General features: G+C 39.9%; 2 protein-coding genes across 5 annotated transcripts in view; one reads left to right on the forward strand and one right to left on the reverse strand.

Moving 5' to 3' along the window:
• Window positions 1-334: 334 nt before the first annotated feature.
• Window positions 335-9,475, reverse strand: pex2 (peroxisomal biogenesis factor 2). 2 transcript variants are annotated; one of them, XM_026292841.1, is made up of 2 exons: window positions 9,407-9,475; window positions 335-2,848 (listed from the first exon to the last, which is right to left on the reverse strand). In XM_026292841.1, exons 1-2 carry the CDS (start codon window positions 9,408-9,410, stop codon window positions 1,860-1,862), a joined length of 993 nt encoding a protein of 330 aa, XP_026148626.1. In that variant the 5' UTR covers window positions 9,411-9,475; the 3' UTR covers window positions 335-1,859. The 2 variants fall into 2 exon arrangements, with proteins under 2 accessions (XP_026148626.1, XP_026148627.1); XM_026292842.1 differs by having other exon boundaries at window positions 335-2,845; window positions 9,407-9,471.
• Window positions 9,476-9,617: 142 nt separating this feature from the next.
• The window catches only part of pmfbp1 (polyamine modulated factor 1 binding protein 1), a 93,203-nt gene continuing 87,968 nt past the window's right edge, over window positions 9,618-14,852 (forward strand). For all 3 annotated transcript variants that reach the window (XM_026292825.1, XM_026292826.1, XM_026292827.1), the window contains exon 1: window positions 9,618-9,984. In XM_026292825.1, the coding sequence (XP_026148610.1) occupies window positions 9,787-9,984 (198 nt within the window). In that variant the 5' untranslated portion in view covers window positions 9,618-9,786. The remainder of the gene's footprint in view (window positions 9,985-14,852) is intronic.

A 14,852-nucleotide genomic window follows, 5' to 3' on the forward strand; every position in this document is an offset into this window, starting at 1 on the left:
GAAGGAGACGACTGCCAGGGTTTTGGTACAGTTTACTACAGTCTTATAGGGGCGAGGGCCCTAGAGATTACAGAGGGAGAGAGAAGGAAAGGCAGCAAAAAAGAGAAAGGCCAAGGGAAAAGAGAGGCTCGCTGTCAAGTGTGTGTGTGTGTGTGTGTGTGTGTGTGAGTCAATCCAAGCCCCTGGCTGCCCCCTTGATCTTGAGCATGTTGGGTGCTGTGAAAACGGATAATGGGAGTTAGAATGACTGGGCCGGTCTAAAGAGAAGTGTGCTGATTGTTATAACTTTCCCTCATCTTTCTCTCTTCACTTAACTAAATAAACACCCAAGAGGTAGTACTCTATCAATTTTAATGATGTTGAAATACAATTTAGGCACAAAATACACAACAAATGCTAATTTGGCCATGATGAGAGGCATCAGAATTCCTCCCATTATTTATTCAGTTGACTTTCTGCATTTTTCATCAGAACAAATATTCCCATCTCAACAAACACACATACACACACTAACACAGATCTAATTTGGAGCCTAAATCAACATGTTCACTCATCAAATATATGCTCTTTGTGGTTCTCTGTAGTCTGTCCACTGCACCCAAGACAAACAGTTCTGTCCAAAGTCCAGCCAAAAGGGGTATAAGATTGTCAATATATGCACACATATATTAAATATAGCAGGTCGATGTGTATTCAGAAAATACACTTTCAGAAAATATGTGTGTAGGACTGTGCCAAATATCAAATTTTATGTTGCATGACGATAAGATTAAAGTCAATCTCGATGATAAGAGTTGGCCATTTTTTATTCGACATGGACAAATATAGGAAATACAAGACTGACCACCGAGGCACAAGTTTAGCACTTGTTAATATTTACCACCCACTTGCGATATATACCCATTCTATGCTTTTTGACAGAAAGCATGAACGGCCAATGATGATGAAAACAGTGCAGCCGCTGAACCAATCATGTGGCTGAAAGAGAGTTAGAGCATGTCAGTTAGGTTGACGCATACAGCACAGAGTGTGGAGGAGCAGCCAGCAGCAGCAGCTCACATGCTGATGTTTGGGCTGCTGTCGCTGTGTAAGCCAGTACATCAGGAGTGGGGCCTGATTAAAGAGAAGATGAATAGAACAGAAAATGCTGATGACAACTCGAGTGTCAGCGTTAACGATGAAAATACCCAAACAGACACAGCCCAGGGCTCAAAACACGCAAGCACTGTTGAGAGCAAGGGTCTGAGGACTTTAGTAGTGTGGAGATATTTTGGATATTTAAAGACTGACAAGAAGAGGTGTAGCACCACCTAAAGCAGTGCCATCCTCTAGAGCATGTAAAATGCAAGATATTACAGTCTCAGACCAAGCAAGTGTTGTGGTCTCTTAAAACAAGAGTCACACTTACAGCAGAACATTTTAGCTGTAGATTCAAGATATAAGAATTAAGATTTTGTTTGATTTATTTGGAGTTGACCAAATTTAATGCCTTATTCAAAAAAAAAAAAAAAATTAAAAATCAAAATTAAATAATCAAAAAGGAACCTTTAAGGTTGATTGAAATGCTGAAGTGCTTTGGTTTATATTGTGATATATATCACTATTGACTCATATAAAAAAAAAATATTGTTATAAGATGTTTACCCATATCGCACAGCCCTATGTGTGTGTATTCAGAAAATACCTTTCTTCATGTTCTACCCTACAATAAATGTAGAATATTTAATATTGTAAATAGTAAGAAGCATTTGCATAATAAAATACGTGAGTCATGACTCTATTAAGTTAGAAGCCGCCATATTAATTTCAGTATTTCTTTGTAATTTCGCAATAAACTCAGTTACGACTTCTTCACATCATCACTTCCCAATCAGCTCCACCTCCAACTTGACTGGCTCAGGATGCCCTGCCTCTGCACCACATTTAGGACAGGTGAAGAAAGTGTCTGCAATGCTGTGGCTTTTGATGCAGTAGTAGCAGAAAACATGAGGGCAGCCCACAGTGTGAGGCATGGTTGGCCACTCTCTGCACAGTCCGCACTCTGTCCACATTCCTAGCCCTTGTCTTGCTCCCTCCCTATCAGCATTTTCTCCCCCAAAAATAATTGAAGACACTCTGGACTTCAATCTTCCTGCACTGATCAGTGGTAACAGGAAGATAAGGAATTCAGCAAAGCCATGCCACAGCAGCTCCCGGTTCATGTACTGGTAGGTTATGTCTCGGATCACATTGGGCTTGGTGAAGACTGCCTGAGCTCCCACTATCCTTTCAGCCAATGCAGGATACTGACCTTTCTGAAGGAACACTAGGAAGTTGATGAGACTTGTGAGCTGAGCAATACTAGAAACAAGAGTAAGGCAACTGTGGAGACCCTGCCGGAACAAACCACAGTCCCCTTCAGACACAGGCCCTCCTGAAATCAAACCCAAGCAGACTAGCAGGCTATGGGAACGCTCCCGTAGCCAACGGGGGCCTGCAGTGAGGAGGATCAGACCCAGCTTCTGCCTGTGAGACAGAGATTTGTAACGGGGAGATGAGGAAAGGGTGCTGTGGTAACGCAGGCTCAGTAAAGACTGGCCCACAGTGGCACTGCTGGAATATAATGTAAACCTCCACAAGACAAGCTGTAGTAGTTCCCTCAGTTCAGGCTCCAGAGGGGTGAGCAGGCCCGGTCGGCAGTTCTGGAAACACTGGGAGAACTGGGTCCATATTAGCTGCTCAAGGGCTGAGTCTAGCTCGAGGGCATCCAGCTGGTTAACGCGCAGCACTGGGGTCTGCAGAGCAACATCCGTTTCTGGACCAGAACCTCCAATTGTCCTTTTTTGGTTGCCCTCGCTTTCCAAACCTGCTGGAAGACATACACAGCAAGGGCATAAGCTTTAATCATGTTTTTCAGGGGACTCAACAACACAACAAGATAGAAGTCTTTATACAGCCTGGATCTTACTTTCTTACTTACTTTAGTCTGGACATCACATCTAGACAAAATATCAATTAAAATGCTGTCCCCATTGATGTCCAAAACTATCCATGTTGGAGTACATAAATATCTCTTTTGACATTTTTATTATTAAGTATCTTATTAACCTCTAGGTAACACCATAGTTGGTCTATTAAAAATCACGAATATGAACAAAATATATATACGTTACTATAACTAGACAAAGTTATAGGAGGACTGAGGACCCAGAGGTGAAGCTCAGCCTGTTAGGAGGGTTATTTTTTCTTTATACATAGAAATGAAAATCACTTTTCACATGTAAAAACCATCCTTAATGCTACCTTTGAGCTGCGCCTTGGAGAGGAATAGGGGATGTTGCATTGCTCTCCTCAGTGTACGAACACACAAACACACACGCATGTTGTCACATCTATCTTTTTGAGGACACTCACGGTGACATAATGCATTCTCTAGACCTTAACACCACATCTGAATGCCTAACCCCAACACTAACTGTACTCAAACCTAAACCTAATTCTAACCAAGTCTGAACCCTCAAACAGCCCTTTGAAGTTGTGACAACTAGCGAAAATGTCTTCACAATGATGTTTCAAACTAAAATTTGTCCACACAACCAAAGAAAAGCATGTACACACACACACACACACACACACATGCACACACACACACAGAGGAGGTAAAGCCCAGGGACTCTTGGTTCCCGCTCCCTCTAGAGATAGGAGTATGTGTACAAATCACATCACTAGGGATTAGGCTAACAGCACAGTCTCTGGTACACCATAAACATCTGCCAAATGTGGAACAATTTTCCTGTCCCTAGAGTTGACTCCATATGGGATCTCGCCATTGTGATGTCCGGACTATTTTGCGCTGCATACGTTTCCTAACTGCTCACAGTTCCTCAGTTTTATCTGCCATTTCCTCAAATGAAACGCTTAAGAAGTGGAAGTCTAACTAACACAAGGAAAGACAGAGTAAGAGGGCCACAGAATGAGAGAGAGAGAGAGAGAGAGAGAGAGAGGGAGAGAGAGAGAGAGAGAGTAGCTTTTGTGTCTTGCTGAACAGGATTTGTCATGAGGCTTTAAAAAGAGATTTCAGCTGGGTAAACATGGCAGTTTTGACAGAAAGAGAGAAAGAAGATGGTCATTTTAGACCTTTCTTGGGGAAGTTAAAAAAAAAAAAAAAATCTCTTCTGTGCACAGGACCATCTGTGTATTCATGCATGTTTTAACAGAGTCAGGAAATACCATCCAACTAAGTTAGAACTATCAATAAGACTGAATTCACGCTGGAGTAAGCAGGTGTGACAAATTCATTGAGCTGCATTTAAAGTACAGCAATGTTTAGTAACAAGAACCTCTCCTGTGATGGTAGTAGAGTTTGGATTAAGAAGAGACAGGGGAGTAGACTGAATGAGTATGAAAACTAATAAAAAGGCTCCATTTGTTTAGTTTAATCTGAAAGATTATGTACAGATTATGTGCCTGTCACTATATATGTATCTAAAACAAGCATAGACTTGGTCTATGCAGAGCTCTAATACACAGCTAAGTTTATCAGCCCAGAGTTACTAACAAAAATGAGTCCATACAACCATAGAAAGAGACACAGACACACAGACACACACACAAGCATCTCTCTCGGGAGAGTAAACCCGGCCAGGTCCAATATTCTTTTCAAAACCTATATTGAGCAGTTTACAAGTTATGAATGAATATGTTTTATTTGGGAAAACACGGTATTGACAGCCACCTATCAATAGTAATGTGACTATTGTCAAGAGTCTGTCAATATTAATGTAATTATGATGTAGAGAGATCAGAGGGATGTCGGAGTCGGGGGCCAAGTAACATCTCTTGCCCACTGCCATATCAATAGCTGGGATTGCTATTGACAGCTTCCCTTCAGACTTGCAGCACTTGCCAAATATATAACAAGCAGACACTTCAGTCAATGCCAGGCTGCCTATACAAATTAAGCATTTGAATTTACAGGGCTTTTACTGTGGACAGCTGGAAATCCATGTTCCTTATGTAATAGTCAAAAGTCACAATCAATGCCAGTGTTTACAAAGTACTGACATTGTGTGTGTGTGCAAACAGCTGCAATGCCACACAAAACAGCAGACAAACTCTGTCTGTGTATTAATTTTATTTTTGTGAGGACAGTCATTGACATGACACTTAACCTAACATTAACCATCACAACTAAATGCCTAACCCTAAATCTTAGCCTGATGTTTATCTAACCCTAATTCTAACCTTTATTCTTAAATGCCCTAAAACGGTCCTCTCACTTATAGAAATACACACATACACACTTGCCTTCTGCCTTGCATGGATTTCACATTGACTTAATGCTACATTAACTTCCTGGAGACATTTTTATTTTACATCTGGTCCCCTTCCATGAGGAAGGCTGAGTCCCCACAGTATGAATCTATAAACAGGCTTCGGTCCACACAGTGTAAGCAACACCAGGTGTACCCACACAGGAATACACACCAGACGTAATATACAGACTTGATAATTCTCATGGATCAGCTAACCAACCAACTCAGAGACAAAATGCCCTCTTTTGAAGAGATGGCAGCTGATAATCAATGGAGTTAGAAGGCAGGTTAGAAGAGTTCACTGAAATCAACAGAAAGTCACCCACCTTTAGCGTGTGCATTTTTTCAGACAAAGATGGGGCACTGTAAACTGCTACAGTTTACAAACAACTACTAATACAACAACATCTAATCAAACAGAGAACACACTGTGACATTGCTGCAAGACAAAGGGGGCCATTATCAGTGTCAGAAGGGAGAGACCAGGAAACAAAATTGTACTGAGCATCAGACCAAAATCTCATAGCTGCATTGAGTCCACTAAAAACTAGACAAGAGGTGGTAATGGCAGCTACCAAACACCAAGATGGGTGAACAAAGAGGCAAAGAAGACAAACATGTTAGAAAACCTGCCAAAGTTGGGAACTCTGAGCTGCTGTCTACTGACACATGAAAATCTTTAGCAAAGATAGCTAAGAAAGAAAAATGAGGGAGGGAAATCCTGATAAGCACAAACCTCTTCTCTATGAGCTGAACTTCACACTGACAGTCAAAATAATTGACAGGGGAAGATTTTTAAAGCACATATGCCATTCCAATGTCTGGGGATACAGGGAATAACCTATAGACATTTGAGCGCCTGCACTTTTTTCTTGGCCTTGGATTTGTCTGGTGAGGGTTTGAGGGTGTTGAGGGCAGGGCACTAAAGGCTGAGGGATGCTGGGCAGGTGGAGTCTTAGAATCTGTGTATTTTGTTTTCATGTAGCAGACAATGGCCATTCACAATGCTAACATTTCATGCAAGTTGGAAACTGTGTGGCCAAAGATGTCAGCTCACTTCCTGGTGTATTATAGTTCACAAATTCCTTTGCATTTAGATGTAGTTGTTCACATAATATATTTAATGAAATTATATCTAAAGGTGTCCAGCCCACATGGATGTAGAAGACACAGGTTACATTAAATGCAAAGGCAAAGAAAAAAAAAAAAAAATCTACTGTGATCTATATTATCATATAATCTACATCTGTCATATCAAGCATATTTGTAATGCCATCAGCCATTCTCTGGAAAAGTTTAAGTCAGAAATCATGACAAAAAAGGTCAGAAATATATAAAATACACTCCCTTCTCAATCCAATTCAAATTACACTGGAGACACTTTCTGTAGCCTGGAACTGAATTAAAAAAATCCAGTTTCCACAGCTAAAGGCAGGATACCAAATCTTTAGTGAGCACAGATTTTGGCTCTGGTCTGGTTAAGATTAAAGCATTACTCCCATTACTAGTAAATGTGTTTAATAACACAATGTGTTCTCACTTCTAGTTTGCTCAGTATTTTTTCTGATAATTTTCTAAGGGCTTTTTAAATAAAAACTTGAAGAACATTTCTTTATGTATTTATTTATTTAGTAACTCTATTGTCCAACATGGCAATTAGCCTATTCGAGAATCATAGTATGTCACCTTTTGTTTGACCTAACATGGCTCCTATTTCATATGGCCACATGGTGACCGTAGTTTTTGGAGCCATTAATGCATGCAGGGAAAACAACTCACATCTTTTTTTTTCTTTTGCACTTTATTTCTTTTCCTTTGTTCAGAACAATCCCAAATCCAGCATAATCTAAAATTGGACTATAATGAAATAATGCATAAATGTTCACTTGGCTTTCTATGATGCTTGAAGTGAGAAACAGACTATGCATTGGCAAAGCATGCTGGATTACAACTTAAAATTTTCTTCTTTTGCTCATGTAAATTAATTTGTGTAAAAGCTCTGGCGAATAAAATGTTATTGTGTGATCACTTGGGTCTCGTTTTTTCCCTCCCTCGCTTTATTGCCCGTCTTTTGCCAAGAATGAGCGAGGGCCTATTAGCCAAGGCCTGCTAATGTCCTCACTATGAAAACGGATGAGAACGTCAGATTTAGAACTTTTAGAGAATGATGTCATACAGCAGACCACAGGCATTACAGGGACACTAAGATTACCCAGGCAGTAACCAGACTAATTGTTATGAGTCTGTTTCATGAAAAATGAATGTGTGCAAATGCACACAGAGGTCTTCTAACTATGTGAGTGTGTATGTGTGTGCATCACACTCTAGTGCTTATCAAGACTCTCTCTCTAATCACCCAAGACTCCTCCAAGCAATGGGGTGAGGGCCAAGCTAATGCCTGAACACTTAAAAAAAAAAAAAAAAATGAACAGCACATCTGACATACAAAAGAGTGCTCTACTTTATCTGGTTTGCTCCGAATGTAAAATATTTAAGAGAATTAATTGATTTCATAAGTATGAAGACTGAACATACTAAGGCTGTATGAGGAATAAATACAGGGGTTTGCAAAAAAAAAAAAAAACAACTTAAAAAGTCATGAAACATTTAGAGGGGAGAGAGGCACAATGAATGTGGAAGAAAAAGCATAACTAATAAATGAGAGAACTGAAATTGTGTCTTTCTTAGGAGTGAGAAAGGACAAGGGCCACACATCATGCAAATAAAACATGTTATCTTGAGGTTTATTTTATCAACATATTTCTTCTCTTTATGCATTGAAAACATTGCCTTGATAAAGAGAGAAATATTTGGTCTTTTTTTAAATCAGTGCAGTAATTACAATGTCTGTTAAGATAGAAAACTCTAAACTGAGGGGTAGCTGCTTTTTGTGACCTGTAAAGTCTATGACAATGCTGACATGATGAGAGATATGCTAATCAGTCAAACCAACTGAGGCTACTTTTACAAAATGTTATGATATTATATGATTCAAATGATATCTATAATTCAAATCAGGAAATCAGGTTCCTGCTACTGCACAGTTTTACCCCTAATGACATGGGGATGTTATACTTTCACCTTAATTTGGAAATTTAATGAATTGATTCCCCGCAAACATTTTCAAACACAATAAGGTCCAAGTCTATGAAACCTGGCAAGTATAGTTTCTAACATAGTACTTAAAGGAGACAAGTTAAAAAAAAAAAGACAAAATACACAGAGAAACCTGTCTCATGACACTTTAGACAATAAATGGTTAATTTATCCAGTCAATGCTTAATATTTGCTGATTACAGCTTTTAAAATCTTAAAAAATATATAAATTAAAAAAAAAAATTCTATTATATGATTTTGAATACCAGGTCTGAAAAAATGCCATTTTTGTCATAAAATGAAACAGCACACGTCTATACTTCAATACCATACAGTCATATGGTCCACACTCTCTTCAAAATGACACTCTCTTCATTTTTTTAGCTCATGCACATCAGTCTTTAACATCAATAAAACCCAAATCTGGTCCAGCTTTATGCGATAATCACAGTGGAGATTAGGTTTTGGCAGAGTTTGTAAAAGCAGCACAGTCAAAGCCACTAGAACAGGGAGAATATAACCATGAGGCAGATTGGAGCAATGGCTGGGATGAGAGAAATGAAGTGACTTGCGTCTTGAAAATCAATAAGATCAACTTTTCCTTGCATCTCAGTCAGTGTGTAGGTTTTGATTTGTGCCATTGATTATGTGGGAGATAATGCTGTAATGTGCGGAGCTGCAGAGCATATCTTGAAGAAACGCAAAGACACAATAGAAACATCCAAAGTTGCAGTAAATATAACAACAGTCGATGTGTGAGAAATATTAATTCACAGTCGCTCCTCGCCTGAATCGTTTGCTCATCGACAGATATTTAATAGTAAACATCCAATGGGCCTTTGCAGACACAACGTCCTAGCTACACAGCAACAAGGTGATAACGACACGTTAGTCTTTACACCGTTTAAACGAAGCAGACCTGCTACACTTGATGTTTCTTTTAAATCCCCAAGGTATTGTAGAAAATAATGCAGACGTGTGTGTTGTCAAAGGGATACAAGATTATATATACCTACCCATTTAGTCTCAGCGGAAGGCAAGCTCAGTGTAACACATCCCTCTCGCATACGACGAAAACAACCTGTACTTCCGTGTTGTACAGCTTTACCCCGCCTCTTAAAGAAAAGTCACCAATAGTTTGCAGAAACGTCACGGCTGCGGTACCCGTGGTCAAAATAAGCCAATCAGAACGTGCAGCGCCAACGCAGCGGCCGTTGTGGTCGATTGTTGTGGTTACGGCACGTAGCGACCAAGTTGTCTGTAATTCACATGGTGCGACTAAGACTATGTCTACAGTTGTAGTGTAACTTGTAAGGCCGTGCTAATGTTAATTAGCATTTCTAAGCCTGTGGTTAGTCTCTTTTTATTCGAGTAGGGCTGAAAACTCAGAAAGACCATGAGCCAAAAGACAACACCAGAGTCAGGGGTAAACTCGAAGCTGGCCTCCCTTTCAGGAGAAACAGAAGCCACTGAGGACTGTGGGGCTGAGACCAACAGCATTGCACATCTTCTAAATGAATTCAGAGGACTTTACGAGCAGAGGTTGAGATGGTTGGAGATGGACACCACTGCAACCCAAGAACAACTGCTGCAAGTGAGTAGATCAGCCAGATGGTGGGACAGTACCAGTCAGGTCTGTGGACACATCTTCTCCTTCAGTGGTCTTGTTTTGTGTGGTAGTGAGTAGTGAGACGGTGAAAGTTGACTGGACAGTGTGTGGATTGTGCTTTTTTCAGTCTGTCCCTGCTGGGGGGTTAAGGCTAGAGAACAGCTGTCTGCAGATGTCAAGCTGATGTCTGGTCAACACAAACATTGCAGATGGATTAGTAAACATACTGTCTGTTCCCAAATTGCTCCATTCCCAAAGTGGATACTGCTACTAAAAGTCAAGATGATGGGATAGTATTATTTTTTTTTAAGTAAGGAGTAACTACATCCCTAGGTCTGAGTCTCACTTGACCCACTGCATCATTTCAAAAATGCCCATAAAATGGACAGGGGATTGAGGGGGGGAAGTGAGGGGCTCGGTGTGGGATGGATTGTGTGTGAGGAAGGAGTTAACAGGGTGAAAAATGGACTGTGACACAGAGTCACAGGGCTCATATCCTACAGAGAGATCTTTGGATGTAGAACTTTTCTGCTCCAGAATGCCTGAATGCAGACTGTGTCATGGAGGATAACAGTGGTCTCCAGCCGCATCAATTCGAGCCACTGGCTCCAGTTGTGCTAACTAATGCTAAGGTAACGTTATCTAATACACAAAAGTTGAACTAAGAGCTACTAATGCTGCAAAAAACTAACATCTGTATAACATTGCTAACAAGTCCACTAAATACTATAAATATCCATCCATCCATTATCTATACCCGCTTATTCCTTTTTAGTGTCACAGGAATCTCCTGGAGCCTATCCCAGCTACAAACTCCACACAGAAAGTCAGAAACCCTGCTGGGTTTTGAACCAGGGAATGTCTTGCTGTGAAGCAACAGTGCTAACCACTAATCCACCATGCTGCTCATACTATAAATATACACTAAAATAATCTATACTATCAGTGTAACTACTATTTTACTTTACTTACTCTGTGCAATTCCAACACCTATCTTGTGACAGTCTGAATTTTATAGGAGGTGGAGGGTGGGTAGGTCAGTGGTTGATTAGGGCGAGATGGGGGCGTTCATAATTGGTTACCAGTGTTAAATTAGCAGGGACATCAAATTGTTCATTTTTCTGGGAACAGCAGCCTTCCTATATAGCCCTCTGGGGCTCTGACGCTGGATTGCATTTATGGGTGCAGTCAAATACATGAATTATGTTTAACAAACTAAACATTATTGAGGACCCTATTCGGACCCCGCAGGTCTCTATAGAATATGCTGTTTTCTGATATGCATCCAATACAAATTCAAGAGCATCCTGTCCATTGTGACTTGGGCATCAGAAGATGACCTTCGTCCTCTAAGATAAATGACAGGAGGAAGTGCAAGGGTGCTTTCATAAAGCCACAGCACTTGTAACAGGTGGCAAATTGCATTATGTTTCCATCTCAGCAGCAGAGATCAGGAACACAGATCCACTGTCATATGTAAAAAAGAGAGGTTTCTAATCATCAGGATTGTCATGTGACATCATTTAGGTACGCAATGTAGCCTGTGTGAGCCAGGCTGTGCATCAAAGCAAGTGTAACAAGGTTTTAGAGATGGGTTTAGGTCAGCCGGCCCCAGTCGAGGGGCTGCTTAACAAGGTTATGCATTTAGATCATTGGAGCTCCCAAGTCTTAAAGGTTGATGTGGACAGTTAATCATAAAACGTTCTCATTGAAAACACAGCCACCATTCATCCATGAATCCATGCTAGGTTTATGATGTTTCCTAATATGTTAAAACAATCGAACCACTTCCGAATAAGGTAATTCATATAAGTATTTTTTTTCTTATGCTTTATTGTAGTCATCACAAATAGCTTTTAGTAAAAGCTATTTTTACTAAAAATTTAGTAAATCGACATGCTATTGACTTTATGCAATGGATGCCTTTTCTGCTCCAAACCCTAATATCCAGACTGTCACTTCTGCTGTTTTTGTAACACTACTCTCCCTCAAGCTATATATCACTGTTATATTATGCATCAGGGGGACAAGAGAAACTGCTTGTTGACTTTTTTGGCTGTAGGGGACAGATATTTATAAACAGAGGTGTACAGTTGCTCCTCAAAGGCTAAATAATTCTGAACTTTATTGGAACTTAATTTGTATCATATCTGCATTGTATGCGTAAACTATCTGGCTAACTCAAAAATAGCTCTAAATCCCCTTACTGAGTCAACATGCTAATTTTCTACCTGAAATAAAGACTTATTTGAAAGACCAGAGTGAATAACTGAGAATATAATACAACAGGACAGTTGTAGTAGTCTGGGAGATCTATTTTTGTAAATGATGAAAATTTTCAACCATTCTTCCTGACACAAAAGCATCAACATGGAATTGCATCTTTCTGAGCCTACCCTAACCTCTGACCTGGGTGATGTAGCAGGTCAATGACCCTAAACATTGAAGTAAATATACTACGGAATGGCTTAAGAGGGACAAACCCTGCCTTTTGAAGTGGCCCAGTCAGAGCCCAGACCTCAACCCAACAGATATGCTGTGGAATGACCTCAAGAGAGATGTTCACACCAGATGTCCGAAGAAAATGTCAGAGCTAAAGCAGATCTGTAAGGCAGAGTGGTCCTAAAGGCCTCCTAAATGTTGTGCAGGTCTGATCCAGAGCTTAAAAATAGAACAACTATAATAAGATCTGATCACATTTCATGGCCAATTTATCCATGAAAGCAGGAACTGTCAACAGTGCCAGGTGATTCTGAATCCACTGCATGTAAAATATAAATGATCTATTTAATTGATATTCACTGAATGTTGAAGTAGAATCAATATTTTTACTCCATTGCTTTTACTTAAGCTTCCATGGCCTCTGCAACTGCAGCACAGCCCCCCAGTGAGAAGCAAACACAGCAAAAGGACAAATGAGGACAGAGTTTATGAATGTCATACAGCAGTGGTAAAATATGTGCTGAAAGCACCATAACCCTCCAGGACAGCAGAATGCCCATAGTTTAGGTTTCTATCAGTTTCAGTGTCATGCCGTTCGGGGATTAGTCTACAATTAAAATTAACTGTGTTATCATCAGTATTTATTTATATAGTTCTTCAAAAACAACACAAGTTGACCAAAGTGCATTATAGATCAGAAAAAAAGTAAAAGCAGAGGTGAAACACAGAAACATAAAATGTAAAATTAGGGAAAAAAAGAAAACATGCATGTTTAAAGTGGAAGAAAAAAGTAGATTCTTTAAAATGAAGTAGCATCTTTTGTTATACAAAATAGCTCAATGTGTTTTGTTTTGTTGCTGGGCTGAGTGAAACAAATACGCTTATAATTCACATTATTACAACAGATTTGATAATTGGTTTGAATAGATTCAGATGTAATCAAATGCTATTAAACCCAATCATATCAAATCATGTAGTTTTTTCTAGCAATGCAATAAAGGGGAGGCATGGTGTGCAGTGGCTAACAACACCACAGCCAGAAGGTTCTGGGTTTGAATTTTGTTTTACCTGGGGTCTTTCTCTATGGACTTTCCATGTTTTCTTTGTGTTGGTGTGGGTTTTCTTTGGGTACTCTGGCGTCTCATCACAGTCCAAATACAAGTAGTTTGGTTAACTGGTGACTCTAAATTGACTGTAGATGTTAGGGTTAGGGTGATCGCTCCAAGTGTACCCTGCCTGTTGTGCAGTTTGAGCTGGGATTAGCCCCAGTCCCCCGTGACCCTTGACACAAATAAGTGTTATAGATTATGGATGGTTAATTCAGTTGACACCATCTATTGTTAGGTGTGGGTAGGCTGCTGTGTGAAAGCCAAGAGTATCTGACCTACTTGTTTGGCAGAGTCAGTTTCAAGCAGCTGTTTTGGTTTTTCAAAATGAAGTATTGTTTTTAATTGCCAGACCATGTCAATACCTCTTATGATTGTGATCCTTACAGTAGGACAATAGGACAATTTAGACAAGAAATTACAGCAGTGCTTTTCTTTACAAACTCCTGCTTATAACAAATATGTGATTACAATGGATAGGTAATTAATCAAATATAGGTAGAGTGAGGGAATAATGGAGGCAGATGATTCGTTGTGGTGACCCCTGACGGGAGCAGCCGAAAGGAAAAGAAGAAGAGGTAGAGTGAGGGAATACTGACCATAACAGACAAAAAAGCAGCACTAAAACTGATGTACAAGAGTATTCAGCTGTGGGATGTTATATTAATACATCAGCTGTGGATTTTACGACCACCACCGTTAAAACTATTCTTCTTGAGGCATGTGTTTTTTTACAAGAACAAGAATCACGGTCTTTCATGTGAGGCTTTGACTCCCCACCCAGCGTATCTCCCTGTTAAATTAAATTCTTCATCTCACTGGGACAAGCCTAAAGACACAAAGGTTTATTTGTTATTTTCAGATTCTTGTATGTTTGTCTGGAGTTCACATGTTTCCCCTTTAAGGCCAGCACTAGAGGCATTTATGTGTTCAATTGTTCAGTCTGTTCATGCGGTGGTGTGTCAAAGTGATATCTAACATCACTTTGAGTTTTGATGAATCTTGGAGACATTATGCATCTCACTCATGTAATCTCTCAATCTCAAAAACATTGATTTAGTGAGTGGGGGGTGGTACATTCAAAGGCCAGAGAAGATGACATATTGTCATATTGTTTACTAGCAACACTTAGTCATATTGCCATAACTGGTGATGTCACGTATTACAAGTTCTGAAGCTTTATGAAAAGGCCCACGCATCCTTCTCTCGTTTGTCTGACAGTGATGTTACTGCAGAGTGAAAGGTCGCAGGCTGAATGGATGGTTATATTGTGTGTTGTTCTGCTTCAGCACTGTAGACTAGGAT

Source organism: Mastacembelus armatus, chromosome 20, assembly GCF_900324485.2.
Source record: "Mastacembelus armatus chromosome 20, fMasArm1.2, whole genome shotgun sequence".
In the NCBI taxonomy this organism is placed as follows: Eukaryota; Metazoa; Chordata; class Actinopteri; order Synbranchiformes; family Mastacembelidae; genus Mastacembelus; species Mastacembelus armatus.